The sequence below is a fragment of the Acanthopagrus latus genome, chromosome 5 (genome assembly GCF_904848185.1).
Source record: "Acanthopagrus latus isolate v.2019 chromosome 5, fAcaLat1.1, whole genome shotgun sequence".
In the NCBI taxonomy this organism is placed as follows: domain Eukaryota; kingdom Metazoa; phylum Chordata; class Actinopteri; order Spariformes; family Sparidae; genus Acanthopagrus; species Acanthopagrus latus.
In genome coordinates, this window is record NC_051043.1 from 26,521,838 (window position 1) to 26,539,745 (window position 17,908).

General features: G+C 41.5%; 1 protein-coding gene across 3 annotated transcripts in view; it reads right to left on the bottom strand.

Annotated features, from left to right (window-relative positions):
* vps13a (vacuolar protein sorting 13 homolog A) overlaps positions 1-17,908 on the bottom strand; it is a 32,333-nt gene that overhangs the window by 11,723 nt on the left and 2,702 nt on the right. For all 3 annotated transcript variants that reach the window (XM_037097277.1, XM_037097278.1, XM_037097279.1), the window contains exons 6-52: positions 17,669-17,778; positions 17,508-17,567; positions 17,291-17,350; positions 16,909-16,989; positions 16,465-16,522; positions 16,128-16,255; positions 15,889-15,995; positions 15,626-15,797; positions 14,641-14,703; positions 13,856-13,988; positions 13,589-13,683; positions 13,302-13,444; positions 12,050-12,251; positions 11,843-11,957; positions 11,349-11,485; positions 11,076-11,208; positions 10,722-10,839; positions 10,482-10,623; positions 10,088-10,196; positions 9,815-9,990; positions 9,536-9,692; positions 9,294-9,373; positions 9,118-9,177; positions 8,657-8,855; positions 8,406-8,522; positions 8,203-8,306; positions 7,867-8,034; positions 7,435-7,742; positions 7,115-7,262; positions 6,729-6,900; positions 6,355-6,479; positions 6,066-6,235; positions 5,236-5,492; positions 4,904-5,088; positions 4,657-4,803; positions 4,209-4,418; positions 3,824-3,967; positions 3,544-3,645; positions 3,295-3,447; positions 2,952-3,210; positions 2,549-2,709; positions 2,141-2,244; positions 1,719-2,031; positions 1,273-1,409; positions 770-1,064; positions 454-558; positions 117-263 (exon numbers count right to left, since the gene is read on the bottom strand). In XM_037097277.1, coding sequence (XP_036953172.1) covers positions 117-263; positions 454-558; positions 770-1,064; positions 1,273-1,409; positions 1,719-2,031; positions 2,141-2,244; positions 2,549-2,709; positions 2,952-3,210; positions 3,295-3,447; positions 3,544-3,645; positions 3,824-3,967; positions 4,209-4,418; positions 4,657-4,803; positions 4,904-5,088; positions 5,236-5,492; positions 6,066-6,235; positions 6,355-6,479; positions 6,729-6,900; positions 7,115-7,262; positions 7,435-7,742; positions 7,867-8,034; positions 8,203-8,306; positions 8,406-8,522; positions 8,657-8,855; positions 9,118-9,177; positions 9,294-9,373; positions 9,536-9,692; positions 9,815-9,990; positions 10,088-10,196; positions 10,482-10,623; positions 10,722-10,839; positions 11,076-11,208; positions 11,349-11,485; positions 11,843-11,957; positions 12,050-12,251; positions 13,302-13,444; positions 13,589-13,683; positions 13,856-13,988; positions 14,641-14,703; positions 15,626-15,797; positions 15,889-15,995; positions 16,128-16,255; positions 16,465-16,522; positions 16,909-16,989; positions 17,291-17,350; positions 17,508-17,567; positions 17,669-17,778 — 6,869 coding nt within the window. The remainder of the gene's footprint in view (positions 1-116; positions 264-453; positions 559-769; positions 1,065-1,272; positions 1,410-1,718; positions 2,032-2,140; positions 2,245-2,548; positions 2,710-2,951; positions 3,211-3,294; positions 3,448-3,543; positions 3,646-3,823; positions 3,968-4,208; positions 4,419-4,656; positions 4,804-4,903; positions 5,089-5,235; positions 5,493-6,065; positions 6,236-6,354; positions 6,480-6,728; positions 6,901-7,114; positions 7,263-7,434; positions 7,743-7,866; positions 8,035-8,202; positions 8,307-8,405; positions 8,523-8,656; positions 8,856-9,117; positions 9,178-9,293; positions 9,374-9,535; positions 9,693-9,814; positions 9,991-10,087; positions 10,197-10,481; positions 10,624-10,721; positions 10,840-11,075; positions 11,209-11,348; positions 11,486-11,842; positions 11,958-12,049; positions 12,252-13,301; positions 13,445-13,588; positions 13,684-13,855; positions 13,989-14,640; positions 14,704-15,625; positions 15,798-15,888; positions 15,996-16,127; positions 16,256-16,464; positions 16,523-16,908; positions 16,990-17,290; positions 17,351-17,507; positions 17,568-17,668; positions 17,779-17,908) is intronic.

The window sequence follows — 17,908 nt, forward strand, 5'->3', positions numbered from 1 at the left end:
CCATGACTGTGTATGATTATAGCATGTACGAATAATTTACAGGCTGTAAAGACAGCAGTAATTGGGGGGGAAATAAAGATGCACGTGCAAGAAAGCAACTGCTTTTTGGCTCTGACCTGCTCCGGCTGAGCCTCCGTCCAGGTGTCTTGCCCCTCTTCACATATGAAGACCGTGTTCTTGGTTCTGTTCACCAGCATGTAAAACGGCACGAAGCTCACGATGCGGGTCAGACTGAAACTGCTCGCGTCAATCTTCACACCAACCTGAGGTCAGACGGATGTCACACAAACACACAGAGAGTGACAGTGAACAAAACCACAACAACAAAACCTGCTTTGGTTACAAATAAAAGTCATTTTAAGTTTGATCCCAAATATCTGACGCTTTAAATAAAGCTAAGGTGTAAGTATATCTGAATTATTTTATGTTTAAATATCTTTGGAGGAATCTCACCAGGTAATCTTTGTATCGGCCTTTACATTTGACATCTCCATGGCTTCCAACTGTGTCCAGGGAGAAATCATCAGAGAGTTCGCTGTCTGAGATCATAAGACGAACCTGAGGGAGGAAAAGAATCACATTCCCATGTCATTATGTTAGTATCCGCACAGTCTTTGCATCTGTCTCTCATATTTGGTTATCAAACACAAATATATCGATACCGATATGTCTGTCAGAAGCCAATATCTGCCAATAATATCTGGCAACTGATATATTGGTCGGGCTCTACAAGTTTTATTGTGATACCAGAGTTCATAAACTGTCTTACCTTGTTGTTTTTCAGGAAGTATCGGGGCTTGAAGGAGAAGAGCAGGGGCATGTCATAATCCAGAGGGTGTTTGCGGTGGATATCATCAGCTTTGTACTGCAGCAACCTGCCTGTCTTGTTCAGCATCCAGTACGGAGAATGGATAGCAACCTCCGTTTGTCCCTGGTCGTATTTAACATGCACTGCTATGTCCAGCTCAGCCCTCCTGCGCTCAGACCCTTCACCATCATCTTCATCCTCAGCTCGTAGAGACTGGAACACTATGAAGGTGATTTCTTCCTGGTCACTTTTGAGACTGCATGACACAATAATTAGTTTATTAGAAAATTAACTGCAGAAGGTGAGTGTTAGTTTGTATTTGTCCTTTATGTAATCGGATGATATATACATAGATGCCCCTCCTATAAAAACAATTGATTGCTCAGTTGACAACCAATATTCCCAGAATAAAGAGACAACAAGAACACAAAAATGATGTAAACTAACATATAAACAAGTCAAACCTGTACTCAGAGGACCAGTCCTGAGCCAAGTAGTTCAGTAGGCGGAGATCAAGTTTTGATTGGTTGATGACTGCAGTGTGAAGCTGGGCAGGGTGGCCAGGGTTCAGAGTTTTCTCAGGGGAAGCGACTCCACTGTCCTGTTGAGCAGCAGGTAGAGAGAGAGACACTGAGTACAACAGTGAAAGGTCCTTAGATTATACTTCATCCTGTGGACTCTGCACTGCATGTCTTTAGAGTGTGTCGGCATTATGATGGACCATTTCTATTTATCAAAGCATAACATGTTCTTAGACTTGTTTTCTGTCTGAAATGCAAGCTGAGTGGGGTTAAAGAAACAAAATCTCAGTTGGATGCTGTGAAATGAATTTGATTATTGGCACTGCAAGTTGTAGTGCTCTCAGCTCTCAAGACTCAAATGAAAACAAAAACCACCCGACTCAGCCTACCTTCAGTGTGTAGGAGATGGGGTAAGGCAGCAGGTTGCGCAGCAGGATCGAAGGCCACAGGTGCAGCACGAAGGGCACGTCGAAGTTCTCCCCAATGTCTCCAGTGTGTTTGAATGTCACTGCATCTTTTACTGGCACAATGTTGACCATCAGCACACCACCCTCATCTCCACGGCGACGGCAGGTCTGCTGGAGGTGTGTCTTGGGCTGCTGGTTGCTGACGTCCTCGTAACTGAAGCCCTCTGAGCATTCAAACTGCTCCCCCTGATTGTCTGCGTCATCCTCTGTTATCGGCTGAAGGCTCAACTCGGACCTGAGGGGGGCAGCAGAGAGGAGATGTGGTGAAGTGGGGTGTGTGCCATGTTTGTGACAAAAGAGAAAAGGAGAGTAATAAAGGTGCGTGTTTATGTGTTTGTCCTCACCTATATGAATCCAGAGGCACACAGAACTCATCAGTGGGAAGAGATGTACCCAGATATGTTGTTCCTTCAAAAACTTTGAATGGGATTGAGAAATGATTGATGATCTGCATGAAAGAAGAAAAAAAACTTAGAGATTTCTTTTCCTGTATTTGAGATTTGATCTTTAATATGTAGGAGACATACAAGAGAAACCTCTTGGGACTTCATCCTTTAATCTAATCCTAAGAATCAACCGCCTAGCTAATTGACATTAATACTTATTTAATTAGCTTAAAGGATAAGAGGATTACCGCATCTTGAAGGGAGAATGTAATTTATACTAATATAATCCACTTTGAAGTATGTTTTTACTTATTAAATCAACATAAGTATAACAAAAATACATGTACAGCATGATTAGTGAAGTACCTGGAAAGGAGAGCGGATCTTGATGTACTTGCTGCCCTCCACAGAGTAAATCTGGCAGACCAGGAACCGAGTGACTCCTGAGTCTTTGTGCATTACACTGTACATTCCTCTGCCCACCTTGATCAGGGGGATCACACAGGCCGAGGTGTGGCCCATCGGAGCTGGAGGATGAGGGGGATAAGAGCAGTTCATATGCACTCGAAAGTGTTTTCTTTCTTTCTTTCTACCTGATAGAAATGTAGTGCATCACTGTGGATCTTAAAGCATACAGGTTCAAGAGATAAACCAACTCAAGAACAGCTCAGAGCATTCTGGAGGGGGTTGACAGTAATGTGTAATTGTGATATTGCAACAGCTTATGATTAACTCTCATGTGCATATACAGTAACGCAGGTTAACTTACTAGGCTGTATGTAGTAGTCCTTCGCACTCAGAGAGATCATGGCTGAGAACTGATCAGACTCCGTTGTGGTTGAATAGTCCATCCCGAGGGTTTCCCCATCCTGCAGCGTCACAGTGAGGTTGGTGCTCTGCTGACCGATGGGACAGAACATCTCACTGTGGCGGACGGACACCGGCAGGCCCAGGCGGTTCTTCACCACAAACGGAGCTTCATCCTTCTGGAAAGATTCAGCTGTCTGTTTAGCAGCCTCTGCAAATGCCTGAGGAAAGGTGAAAACATGAACGTTATAGACGACTTCTCATACTTAGACTTCTTGGTGAAATGATTAAAGCTCTTCTCTTACCGTGCCCAGGTTACTCAACATGGCCAGTCCACATTTGGAGAGGGTGATGTTGAGCTGGTCTTTACTGCTGATGACAATGACTGTCTTATAGTCTGGGACATTGTAATCCACTTCATCTGACAGCCCTGTGTACTTCATTGGTTTCTTCTTCATCTGGTTAGAGGGGAATAGAGAGCGTGAGCACATCTGTGAATAAACTGTGTGTACTGTATGTGTGTGACTATGTGTTTATGTACAATACATGAGCACCTTCAGTTCAAGCGTCCACGGTCTGAAACCATCTCTTGTATCGTCTTCTAAGGGCTCCAGCAGTGGTTCCCACACTCCCATCATCTCATTGTAATAGTGTACCTAAAGGCAAAACACACATGAAGTCTGGCTATTACAAGCTGGAATATTTTGAAATATCGTAGTAGATTATCATCATCATCAGTAAATAGACCAAACAATATCAAAAACACACAAAACAAGAGCAGAAGTCAAACATTGTCCAGCGATATTTTACAGTGAACGGTTCTGCGTCTGTTACCTCGAGGTTGAGCTCGCTGTGTAAGTTAATAAGTGTGGACCAGTTTTTCACATCGCCATGGAAGGAGGACTTGGCCAGAAGCATGGGCATCGTGCGGTGTCCCACTCCAGCCTCCAGAGTCAGACAGATGGATTTGATGGTCACCTGCAGCAATGAATGGCCAAATAATTTACTCATTATGTTCTCATGTATTAAACTGGAATATAATAATTATAGTTTTATATGCAATTAAATACATTTTAAAGTGCTACTTGAAAAGAAATCTATGATTTGTAATATAAAAGAGACCAAAGTTGACACATAGAAACTGCAAAACAAATCACAATTAACATAATGTTATAGCTTGTAATCATGTATCACTATAAGTCACAATGCAGCTAAATACCTGTAGTGACTCTCCCTGTGGTATCAATGGGGCCAGAGATGCTGTGTCTTCATCCCCATCCTCTTCTAGGAACCAGAGTTTGAGCTCCTTCCAGCCCCGTTTCTCCCATAAGTCCACAGGAGCAGGACTATCCAGCTCCTCGGGGGTCTCTGCTGTGGGTGTCAGTGCTGACTGTATGGTGATCACCGTGTTGATGATGATTGGAGATACCTGGGCAAAGAGATAAAATCTTACACCAATTTCACAGATGAAAAGATACATTTCTATTTTGTGCAAACAGTTAGCATTGTTTGTGTCAACATTTGCTTTAATTTCCATCAGCTGCAGCAGATTTAAACCTGTATGACCAAAGCTGACTGAGCATAATATTTTGTATATGCATAATGTACACGAGGCAGTCGAGTCGATCCCATTTATTTTACATTCCTGGGGTCTTGTCAAGAACTACCTTCAGGGTGAGAGCACTGATGGAGACCTCCATAGCCTGAGGGGATGTTGGGGACTCTTGAGTACTCTGGAAGAACACCTGACAAGGTTGCAGCACTGTGGTCACGTTGTTTTTCCTCTTCTCTCTCAAGAAGGGACAAGCCACGACCTAAAATAACAACCATAGCAGTAATTTTATATTCGTTATTGAGGCATGCTAGTCAACGTTTCAATTCTTTCATAATTATCTTTACAGTGACAAAACAAACCTTGAGGTCTTTGATACCAGCAGTCATCTGTGATCCCTCTGCTCCACTTTTCATCTGTAGTTCACAGTGTGTGGTCATCACCAGGGCCGGGGCGTCAGCACGCGTCAGGTCGGCCACAAACACGATCTCTGGGTTACGCACCAGAACGTTCATCTCTGTTTTTGATACCACTGCTGGAGCTGCAGCTGACAGTGGCAGAGAGTATCAGAGTAAAAACATCAGCTCAGGCCAAAAGACAACAGGGTACACAGAACAGGTATATATAACCCATTATGTTACCACAGACACAAAAATGTCATCTAACTAAATAAAAACTGATTTCAGTAACTCACCTGACTCCTTTGATGTGACAGACGAGTTAATGTTCTTTTTATCGCCTCCTCCTGAACTGCTCTTTGGTTGTGGGGCTTGAGCAAAACCTTGCTGAGTGGCTTTGAGGAAGATATCTGCCACGGTGAGCAGGAACTCCATGCTGGCACACAGGTACACATCCTGCACCACTGTGTCCAAAGTGGTGCCATCATGGCCTTGACGGTAGTTTACCTCCACCATCATGTTCTGTTCTGCACCAGGACGCATTGCCATCATCCTGGAGAGGATGATGTAGTTTAAGTGGGTTGTGAAGTAGAGGACAAAGTGAGACATAAGTATACAGTCAATGACACAGACGGTCGGAGACAAATACTGTCATGAAAGAGGGACTGGGAGAGTAGTGGTGAGAATGAGTGGTGATTATCATCATATCATCTCCAGCAGAGAACATTCGCTCTACACAATCTTTTTAGACATAGAGATAATTATGATACATGGCGGGACAGCTCATCCCATTTTCTTACTAGAGCAACTAAGATCACACTCACACTCTTTACAAAAGCAGCATTTGAGGACAGGCAACGAGAATATTTCATCAAGCTGGACATATTGTTATCTGTGCTAGCATACTGTATATTGCAGGAGCGTAGATCTTTAACATCGTGGGATCTTTAACACTTTGAGCGTTGCCATTTTCATGGTTTATAAGGCAGGATGCACACAAGTACACATCTCTGTCTGGATGTGCATAGATGACGCTCATCTGAATGTGATTAAAAGTGTACATCAAGGTGTGCATCTGTACTGATAAATGTATTCATTTGTCTGTGTGTGTGTGCACCTCTAGTACCTTGGCGTGACCATCTTGATTCTGGGTCTCTTGTCATCAAGGAGGCAGGCAGCCAGTCGCACTGAGGCCTTCATGGAGCTGTCGGAGAACATGTGTACGGAGGTGGAGATGGTGCCCAGAGTGAACTCTGCTAACTTCAGCTGCTCATCATGTGAATCCATCATCTGTATCTACATTATGACATAAACAATGTGTTAGACAGTGATAGGGAGACAGGCATCATTTGATTTGTTCACATATCACTTGTGCGTGACTTGAGTGTGTGTGTTTGTGCGTGTGTATAAATTACCACATTCTCATTAGGACTATATAAGACCAGCGTCATTGAGTCGAACTTGAAGTCCAGTTTGAGCGTGCTCTTCAGCTTGCTGTTTTTCTGGGTCTCCACAACTGCAGCTGTCACTACTGTGTTACCTACAGAACCACATGTTTAAAAGATGTGTTAGTTTTGGGTTTTACAATGGTTCAAAATACATTTTCAGATTTCAAGATTGTCACGGTTCCGGAAAACCTGCACATGTCAAACTCTAAGCTAAATATGGTCTATTTTCATTTTGTGGACAAACAAAAACATATTAATTTGCTGATTAAGTATCTTATGTCTGATTCTTATGTTTAACACCACATGTAACAATGCAAACAAGCATAACCACAAGCCCTTACTGCTGGCTGGTCCAGTGGTTCCAGAACCTTGTGATTCTTTGTTAGATACAGAGTCAGAGGAGGGGTCAGTGGTGGGTGGACGAGCTGGAGGAGGGTCTGCGTCTGACTTCTCTGACAGGTTCTCACTCAGAGTCCTCAGGACCACTATCATGTCATCCTGGCAGAGAAGCAGCTGTTGGGAACAGACACAGTTTTTTGATATTGCAATATTGCAATAATGTACTTGTCTTGGGATCAAACACCAGAACATACAAAACACACAAAGACAGACAGATTACATAATTACTTTCTGATAGCTCTAACATCCTAATGGAGCCTAATCTGTAGGCCAGTTAATTATCCAATAAAACAAATTAAAAGAAACTTTAAAAGAAAACAAAACGTACACTCATGGGCTTAAGATGAGCAATGATCTCTATGTCAGGTATGCTGTGGTACCAGTTGGATGAAAGATTTCTCAGGATTTCCAAGTCCAGGCTGACCGGTTTCAGCAGCTGGGTCTCTCCCTGAAAACCTTCATTTATGTATGTGGTCCTGGAAGTACACCAACACACAAGTAATAAAAGACATTATCAAGAGAAAATTATTGATTATTGTAAATCTAAAATGTTCAGTTTTTACTGCTTTGCAAAGAACCTGAATGTCATCACTTTATATTTTATCTAAACCCGCTTTTTTAATTATAACTCCCTCCCTGGTTTCTCACCTGTACATCTTGAGGTCGGTCAGTCTCACAGACATTATATCCACAACAGGCGGGATCTTGACATCACTTTTAAAGGGCTTCTTGGTGAAGCTGTTCTTGACAGACAGCAGACCGAGGTCAGCGACAATGACATTGAAGGAAGAGGACGACTGGGGCAGGAAGATGACGGGTGCATTAAAGTGGACGTTCAGAGCGATTCGAGTGCTCCGCTCTGCCAGCTCCTTCACACCTGACGCTGCCTTTTCCGCAGCCTGGACTGTCACCTCTGCCAGGGCCTCTTTAGCCTCCTGGAAGTTATTGATGAATGCCTGAGAGCAAGAAAGAATGGAAAACAGCAGAGTGTAGGAGACAATTTAATAGAAGTTGGTGCTAGAGTGCAGAACACACAGGTGAACTGAAAGTGTTAAAAGTCTTGGGATGTGTTATTCTTACCAGAATGGAGGAGACAAACTTGTTGAGGAAGATGACTTGGATGCATCCCACAGTCAGTGTGACAGAGGTGTCAACTTTAGACATGTCCAGATAGGCGTCTCCTTCTGTTGCATTTGTAAAATTCACCATGCGGAAGGAAAACACCTCCTTATCTGCTATAGACACAGCCTGAGAGGTGAAACAGGACAAGAAAGCAGAATTGAAATAAACAGAGCGATACGGGAAACAGAAATCAGAATCGTTGGACAGCTATGATTCTTATCCACAGTGACTTCTGTTTCGTTAAACTACATAAGCAGTTTCACATTTTGAAGAAAGGCCACTCGCTGATTGTACCTTCTTGTAAATCGCATCTTTGTCACAGTCCAGGATCACAATGTTCTTCAAGTTGGCCAGAACCTCCATCTCCTTCTTTTTCATCAGAATCTCAGAAACCAGACCTGGATGGTTAAGAGAGCAGGACAGTGAGACACCATTTGCTTGCATTTCCAGCTTCATGGCGTACAAGTGCAAAGCATGGGACATCGACACTCCTATACCTTCAATACTAATCTCAGAAATCCTGGCTTTCTGTCCTCGGATGAAAACTTTCAGACAGCGCAGATCAGCTCTGATATGAAGATTCACCACATCTGCAAACTTTGAATTCTTTGTACCTGTGAAAAAAAAAGGCAATGAGAAAAAAGAGGTGAGTAATTAAAGACCTGTAGGAAAGGCGATGATCGAAGAATGACGGCTTTGGAGCGTGAACATTAATGAAACTCTGAGAGGGTTTATGAGGGTCAGTTACTTTTTTTCCTGGTTAAAATAGCTTCGCCTTTCTTCTCTCCCTCCTTTTCTGCCTCTGCCTCGTCCTCCTCGGGGATGGTGGGGAGCTCCTCCTGCCCTCCCTCCTTCTTAGTGGATGGAGGAAGGAGGTTGTTGAGGAAGTTCATGGTGTTGAGCAGAGCCTCTGTATGAAGATGGACATCCAGGGATGAGAAGGTCACCTGATGGCGAATGCAATGACACAATGTCAAGTTAGTGGCTTGTATAGAAGAAGAATAAAATGGCATCTTTTACATCATGTATCGCTGTTTCATTCTTATAAAGAACATAAGAATAAGTTCAGTTTTAACAGTGTAAATAGCATCATTTTCCAGCACTGAATAGTTCATATTTTAAACCTGCATACACAAGCAATACATTTTCCAATACAGCAGGAAAGAAGAACACAGAAGCATCTGAACTTGAGTTGTTAGTTTCCCTCACCTTGATGAGCTGCTCTGTATTGTTGTGTTGGGACTTGAATTCAGGACCGTTCTTATCAGCCTAGGGAAGATAAACAATCCTCAATCAGAAAGCCATGTATCACCATGAGGAAAATAATCATTCGATATAATGAAACTTTGTGAAACTACGGTAAACGAGTAGATTTTAATACATACTTTAATGTATTCCAGGGTGAGCAGGTCAACCTCTGAGTTATCTAGAGTGGTGATCAGCTGAACCTGCTTCTCTTCAGAATCTAAACAAGAAGCAAACAAATAAAACATGACATAAGAACTATAGCCATGCCTCACCTGACTTTTATTCACAAGTGCGTAATCTAACTTCTGAGTAATGTCTCCATAACTGGCTGAGGTCAAAGTGAGGGCAGTCAGAGACAATCCTGCAAGCATCTACTGACCCATGTATTCAGGACACTTGAGGCAGATCTCTCGTAGGTAGGTGTTAGATGTCATGTCAAAGGTGCGCAGTTTCAGTTCAGTGCCCAGACCCTCTATGTCCAAGTGGAGCACTGGGATCTCCTCATCTCCAGAGAGACGACACAACTGAACTGAAAACTTGATGAACAAAGAAGATACAGAAGAAGACAACATGAAGAGAGGAAAGGGAAACAATGGGTTAGAATAACTTAACACCAATATCACGGATTGGCTGTCAGCTCAACAGGAACTCTCTGTACCTCAGTGATTTCAAACGTCATGACAAGGTCAGTCATGTTCTTTGGAGCGTCCTCCTTGAACAGACTTTTTCTTTTGTGTAGGTCTCCGTACCGCAGCGGCATGGGATTATCCGAAAAGAAGGCTTGTTCGCTAATGGGAGAGCTAGGAGCATCGTAAAACAAATCTTCCTCTGATCCTGAGGGGTGGCAAAAACACACACAATGACCCAACTGGTATCTATAGGCATACACAGTGTTACGGGATAATATAGCACAATTATTATTGGCTATTACCCAATGAGGTGATGCTGATGGTCTCACAAGACTCGAAAATGAGAGAGGAACGTTGGTCAGCCAAGTTTAGAGGTCTTCTGGGAGTGAGCTGTGGGGTGAACTGTTTTGGCTGAGAAAGAGAAACATCAGCAAAAAAACGTTTTAATTTACGTAATTCATAAAAAATCTGCCATTTATTAAAAGTTGTAAAAACGTGTTTCTACCAACAGCAACAATTAATTTATTCAGAGGTGTGACAACTGAAGACAATTCCAATTTCATTTTCTCCCGGATTTTGCCCAAACCAGTTTTAACATTATTATTCCCACTAGTTCATTTATCTGATCCACACAAAACGTCGACAGGAACCACATTTTAGAAAATCAAAGTCCAGGAACGATCCTGCTGTTTTTACCTTTACTGAGGATGAAGCAGCGCCCTGTGCAGCAGGTCTGCTCTCAGGCAGTGGGATACTCTCCACCAGCTCGAGAACACTTCGAAGTTTATCATCAGATATACGAAGAGACAGCAGAGGAAGCTCCCCAGACATCTTGTACCTGGAACACATATGCAAACATGGATTTATACAGATACACACAGAAAAAATACTAACTTTAAAAACAAAATAACTGCATTTTTAGGGAAAAAAACGTACTTTGCCATGCGGGAGTCTTTGACAACCATCGCCCTGCTGAAGACCACTTTTAGATCGACTGGCTCTAGGATGTGGAGAGGTGACTGTTTCAGCTTACGGGCTTTTTTCCAGTCGCCATCTATCACACAAACAAAAGTGGTACATTTATTTTTATTGCACGCACGCACACACACACAAAAACAAAGACATACAAATATAAGACCTTCTCAATCCTATTTTCCAAGTATAATTTGTATAATACTGTAAAATTCATCAAAAATATCTAAAACATTTAAAAACAGTCATTTTGATGAACTCTCCACTCCAATGTGACTAACTCTCATATATGACAGGTGCATGCTCTCCTGTTTATACCTGGTTTGCTATAAAGGAACTGCAGGCTGCTTAGTTGTATGTCAAAGCTGTCATATGCTCTGGATATGATGTCTTCAATGTTGCTGGAGCCCACTGACAGCTGTGGAAGGTGCTTCTTGCTTTGACTGGACATCTGGAAAAGCAACAGAATAATGGATCTCACATGTTACAAATGTCTTTACAAATGTTACAAATTTTTCTGTACTTCGTGGTTAATTATTGTGGATTTTGTGTCATATTTTCATCCCAGTGTCAAGCTTTGCACTTTCTGACCTGGAAATGTCCAAGATCCAAGAGCACAATGTTCTGGGTGCCATTGTAAAAGCCGGTCTGTGGAATGATGACGTAGGAAGCCATCAGATTCACCTTCAGGTCCATAACTTTCTGTGTTTCAATCACGTACATTAGACCTGAAAAACAAAATGGCATTGAGCTTATCAATCATAACCAGAAGAAAAAAAATCTGATTTTTGATCAAAGACTTTCATGACAGAAAAAAAACCTTTTAAAACAAACAAACAAATCTTAGCAAATCAAAGCAAGCCATTTGTTAAAAAAAGAAGAAAAAAAAGACATGAACTTAAAACTGCAAACAATCTCAGGAAACAATCAGTCTCAGGAAAATAAACAGGAACAAGACAAGTCAATGGACCCAGACCTCATTTAAAACATGTTTAAAAAACAAGGACAGAGGAATGTAAACATCCGTCAGAGGTTTGAGATCATCGTCAGAGATGTACATCTTTGTACATGTTTGTGCAACTGACCGGTGGCTGTGCGGTCTCTAAACTGCTCCAGTTTCATGAGGGTCGCGTTGGTGAGCTCGTCCAGCTGCAGGTCGTCAGGAGGCATGAAGAACGCTGACATGCTGTTCACTGTTATCTACACGGACAGATAAACACGGAGCATGATTCATATGTAGCCTCTATTGTTTCTTTCATACTCAAACATGCCCGCTGACAGACACCACTCACAGCATCATAGATGATTTCCAAGGGCTGTGATTCCACATGAAGCCGCTGGTTAGCACAGTCATCCAGTGGATTGGTCTCAAACAGGATGCAAAGCAGCGGGGTCCCTGCTCCTGTGGCTGCCTTCCTGGATGACAGGAGGATCGGTGCAGGCCGGTCACTGGCCAGGCCCGTGACTTCGAACAAACTGAGCTGGGCTGTGAGTCTGATGAAAAGAGGAAAAGAAAGGAAGAGATATATTGTAAGTTCTGGGAGCAGTAATCCATCCTGCTGAATAAATAAAAGATGAGCTACAAGGTTGGTACTTTGTAGTGGACTCAGCAGGCAGACATGTGAAAACAGATTTCCCGTACTGGGATTTCGTGTGAACGTGTTTTCAACTGACTGCTTGTACTGGTTCTAACTGTGATATGCCAGTTGCACAGTTTTTTCAAAATGTTTTTTCAAAAGCTTTATTCAACTTTGAATCAGCCACAAACAAAAGTGCTTGAGCTGAATGTTTTTTATATTCAGTTAAATCAAATGAAAAACTTGCACAGGAAACCACACTATTCAAAGCCCAGTTCACACCAAAGATTTGGGAGGAGACTAATTGGAACTTGCAATCTGCTGCTTTCTGAAAACCTGCCAGTCAACACCAACTGCGTATTGTCTCCATAACAACTCTCCACTTTCATACTCACTGCCGGTTTTTCAGGCTTTCATTTGCAGCCTGATAGCATTTGTAGCATGTAGAATATAAATGAGCATAGTGATAGTGACTTATTTGCTATAGCTGCATTTCAAGTATCGATGAAACAGCGAAAACAGAAAAGGTGTGTGGTAGAGTGAGTGAGAGAAAGCTAGAGAAGAGCAAACGAAACGCAGTCATTAAGTTTAAGTTGTTAGTTTAGCCGTATATTTTTATTTTACCATTTGTGTCACGTACATGGCTGTTCCTCAACCCTCTCTGTCCAAAACTCTGCCATTTTGACTAGCTAACATTTTGTAACTGATCTGGACAGCTGACTTCAGTATGGACTGGTTAGCTGTTGAAACATGTGGTGCGCATTGCGTTCTACAACCAGCTACTGGCAATCAGCAGCTTTTGTCGAGCCTACACAGGGCCGTTCACACAATGTTTGCCTGAACTGTTCTCAAACGGTTTCCGTCTCGTCATCAATGTTTGGTCTGAACAACTTTCACACATACAGTACTAATACGGTTAAAGCCATAGGGGACCCCCCACCACCAAAAAAAAAAAGTTATGACAAACTTGATGGCTTGTGCTCCGGGTCTCTGCGTGAGTGTGGACTTGAGCTCTCCCACAGTCAGCCTGATGATCTCATTTTTGTCTTTGTTGTCTTTGATGGACACTGACAGCCTCTCCATGTGGAAATTGACCTTCATGTCTTCAAACTATAAAGAACAAAGCAACAATCATATATCAGATCCAGAAGTTTGCATTCTGATGTTAGTAATATATCGTTTAAGTGTGATGGAGAGCAAAACAGAAGTGTATCATAAGTTGACAGTTGGGCGTCAGAGAGGGAAGTGACTCACATTCTTTGGCAGGTTGGGATTAGCAGCGGTCTCACTGTATCCAATGGCAGTGTAGAGTTTTGCCTTCTCAGCAGGGGTTAACAACTCATCAAAACCTGACACAGAGAGACAAAGCAAGAGTGAACAAATGGAATAGAAAGAATATGACCATAAACTGTTACTTTATAAAAAATGAAATGCAGAATTTTGCTTTGGTCCTGTTTTCCATCTGTGCATATTATCTTTAATGTGCACTTCTTGCTGTTTTTATTCTTTTCAACATCCTACCTCCACTCTTGATCTCTTTAGGTTTGTTCTCATCTTCTCCTCCCCAATTCCACATCCAGCTCAGCCACCCCTGAGACTCCTCTTCCTCCATCTTAATCCCCGGACGGTAAATACACAGGCCTGCCTTACTCGCCTGGGTACAATAAGCAAAAAAAAAAAGAAAGAAAGAAAAAAAAAGACATCTAAGTTATTACTTTTTACAATTAATTACAAATACACCATTTTAAGCTAAGAGACTGACAGTATATAAAAATAGTTTCCAAATGTTTCTTCATATTTTGAGCTAAGCATCACTGACCAATTTTCTCTATTCAGGCTCATTCAGCCTTTCTGATGAGAGATGAAGCATCTTTCAAGAACCTCAAGAAAGTGCAGTTGTCTTTATTTGGCACTTAAAACAAATAGCCCTCCAAAACGTATTACAAAGATATTGCATGAGAAATGGTGTGTTAAAAATTGCAGTCTATGTTTAAATGGTGAAACATGGAAGCCAAGATTATGTCAGAATTTCTAACCAGCAGTGAGGGAAAAGGAAATATTGCACAGTGTATGCTATTTCAGTCAAAACCTCAACCGCTTCATTCAACTGCTGATAAGTGTTTCCACTTTCTGTGCTTAGTCTTGTACCACTGTGGTCATATGTGGTATGTTGGAGGAAACACACATAACATTCTGTTGAACACATCATTTGTCAAACACAACACAATTTAAGCTACAGATTCAGTACAAAGTAATCGTACAAAGTGAAGATGCCCAAAATACAGAGATATAGACTGAGAGCTTACCTCCACCTCAGCCTGCTGTCGGGCCAACGTGATGTTAAAAATATCCAAGGTCTTCTCACGTTCCTGAGAATAGATCCAAAACAGCCCAATTAGAGCTTTCAGAAGCTTCTTGCTACTCAACGCAGAGACACTTCAATTACTAAATGTCCATTATTCATCACTTCAAGAAAAGATAAAGCTTACAGTGCAGAGAGACGGTAGAAAAGACCTTTAGCTGTAGTGGGTTATTTCATGAAATGCATCATCAACCTCAAATGCATTTCAATCAATCCTTTTATAGGACTGAACTCTGGATATGTGTAATTATATACAGTAATGTCAGTATTTATGGCTAGAGGAAAGAAGAAATACATCACTGACAGGATACTGAGGAGGTAATGCCTCTGTTATTAATGACTTGCATATCATATTACTTTTCCAATTCATATAAAATGTCATATAAACTGTCGTCGAGTACAGGAGGGGTATTTACCAGCATAAAATCCGGCAGAAACAGCAAGTCTGATTTTCGACTTGCACAAATAGGAATTTCCCACCAGATAAATTATATATTTGGTGAGGCAAAATTAAACACTTCCGTGTCTACCTGCTTTGGCTGCTGCATGCATAAAACCCCTATTTCAGTTTCATTAACACACTTATTGGCATGACGGCTAAATTTGCCAAAGGGCTTTTGCCAACAATGATTTCAATTGTCTAAAGAACAATTGATTTTTACTTAAGAAAATAACATCAGTATTCCAAATAGCATTGGCATACAGAAGCAATTTAGTAATTCTATCTACTTGAAGTTGATTTAACATAATACAGGAAATTAAGTGTGATGAGGGGACATTCCCTCTACTAATCTAAAACGACAATGAAATAAAACTACTCAAAATGTTATCTCTCCTTCTAATGACAAATTAAACTGTCAGTGGTTCAAAGATGCTGAACTTTAAAGACGAATGTGGGAAACTAGATCTTCGGTTCAGACATTTCCTACCTCTAGTGCCTTGAGCAGCTCCTCGCTGGGTTTCTTACTGGTGATTTTGGTCTTGTACAGTTCACGGTAGCGTTTCACCATCTGCCGATGGTGGCGAATGTGCTGCCATGACCACATGTGGAGACGCGGCTTCACATCCACCTCCAAGATGCCCGTGATCACGTACCTCCACCTGCAAAACGTACACACATGTGCAAGTGTGTTTAAATATCATATGGCAAAAAGTCACTGAATGGCATTTAAAAATCAAAATGTTTTCTAACCATATACGGGCATTCCTGTGAACATGGACTGCAGGTCTGTACTTCCTGTATGGCAGGTTCCGTGACATCATATCCACAGAGCCCAGCAGCTCCAGGATGCTAATGTACTGGAAAGAGAGGAAGTCAGAGAATTACTCACTGGCTGGACGGCTGGACTGGAGCACTGACAGAATTTATCATCACTAAACATGTTATTTAATTATTCTCTCTCTATGTACACATCATACACGCACACCTACCTGGGGTCTGTTGAGTTCAATAGCCACCTCACTGAGATTGACCATTAAGTCCACTTTCGGAGAGGAGAAGTCAATATCTGACCTGGGATTCATCCGCAGTTTCGCGTCCGCTGAGATAGGACGAAAAACTGCGGACAACGAATGACAAATAGATTATTAAAAGCAAATTTGTGAATATTCTTTTCTCCAGCAAGGATAGATTTTCAAAAATCTGTGAGTCAAGGGATGCAGTATGTGGTGTTTATTAGGTGGTCTGGACATTTTTTTTTTCAGTAAGCTTATTTAACATATTTAACAGTTTAAAAATGCAAACAACAAATGATGGTGAGAGACTTACTGAAGTCATGGCTGATAGTAAGAGAGTTGCGGATATCCATGCTGCTCTGGAGACATCGCTACAGATACAGGGAGTAGAGCTTCAATTAGACTTAATCTGATTCAATTTCCTAAACCAAAAGACATTTACATACATTCTACCTAATGGGCCTATTCTACAAAGAGCCTTTGTGGATGACATGAAATATGCAGTGATCTCAGGATGATCTGCAGAAGGCATTCATCAAAGAAATATAACAAAAGCTTCAAAAGGATTGGAGACAAATGCTTTTCATATTGTAAATTCCAAACAGTTGTGTTGCTCAAAAAATTGGGTCAAGATTGTTCTGTGTTGTCACAATAATGACGTTGTGTCTTTAAAAAAAAAAAAGTCAACGTCATGGCTAAATCCAGACTGTGGGAGAGTGGAGACAAGGCGCAAAACACTAATTATAGGGTGACTCACCAAAGCCTCCTCTGCACTGTGATTGGAGAAGAGTATTGAGTTGACGTTCCAGTAGGCAAATAAGCTGTCTAGTTGAACCAACTGAGAGGAAGGAAACAGAAAGCAATTAGAGGTGTGGAGCTGAGAGAGCAGAGACGAAAAACAACAGCTGACAGTGTTCAATGATTTTTAAAGTTTGGTTCATGGTCCAAAGAAATTAAATTAAATTCACAGGACCAACAGTTTTCAAACAAATATAATCAAATTTTAACTTGAAGGGATAATGTATTCAAAAGTCATAGAAATAACGTGTAGTATGACACTTTATATTTCCTGTATAATATAAATGTAAATGCTATAACTAAGGCTGCAGCTAACAGATTTAATTATTCGATTTTTTTACCTTGAAGAAAAGCCTGGAATTCTCATCCAAAAGACTGGGATTCCAGTTCTTGTCAGATGTCTGTAAGTTCAAACAAGCAGTGAGGTAAGGCGGACTCACTGAGATTATGTTTACACTTTTACAATTTTGTTTGACACATTAATTGTTGATTCAGAAGACAGTGATTGCTGAATGTTACACAGGATCCTCTGACTGGAGAGACATTCTGAAGTGTTACCTGGAGGCTGAGCTTTTTCAGTGACACTCCGAAAGACAAAGGACAGTTTGGATTAGTGACCTGTGGAGGAAAAACAGCTTAGTCTATCTCTTTCTTCCAGCTTTACAAACACAAATTTGAGTTACATCACCAAGGTAACTCAGCTTGATAATAATACTCACATCATCTTCATAGCGTACGTGGATGTTAGAGATCTTGACCTGCACGTTTTTGATGACCTGAGTGACAAGCTTCTCCACAAACGTGTCCTGCTTCTCCAGATTAGGGTTCTCTGTCAAACACAACAAATATGAAAGATATGATACCAGATCTGGCTCTGCAGCTGTCTTGATACTTTGCTGTAGGAACAAAGATTTAACCTGTTGTTGCTCCCTGATAACCACTGGCTGTCCTTCCACGTA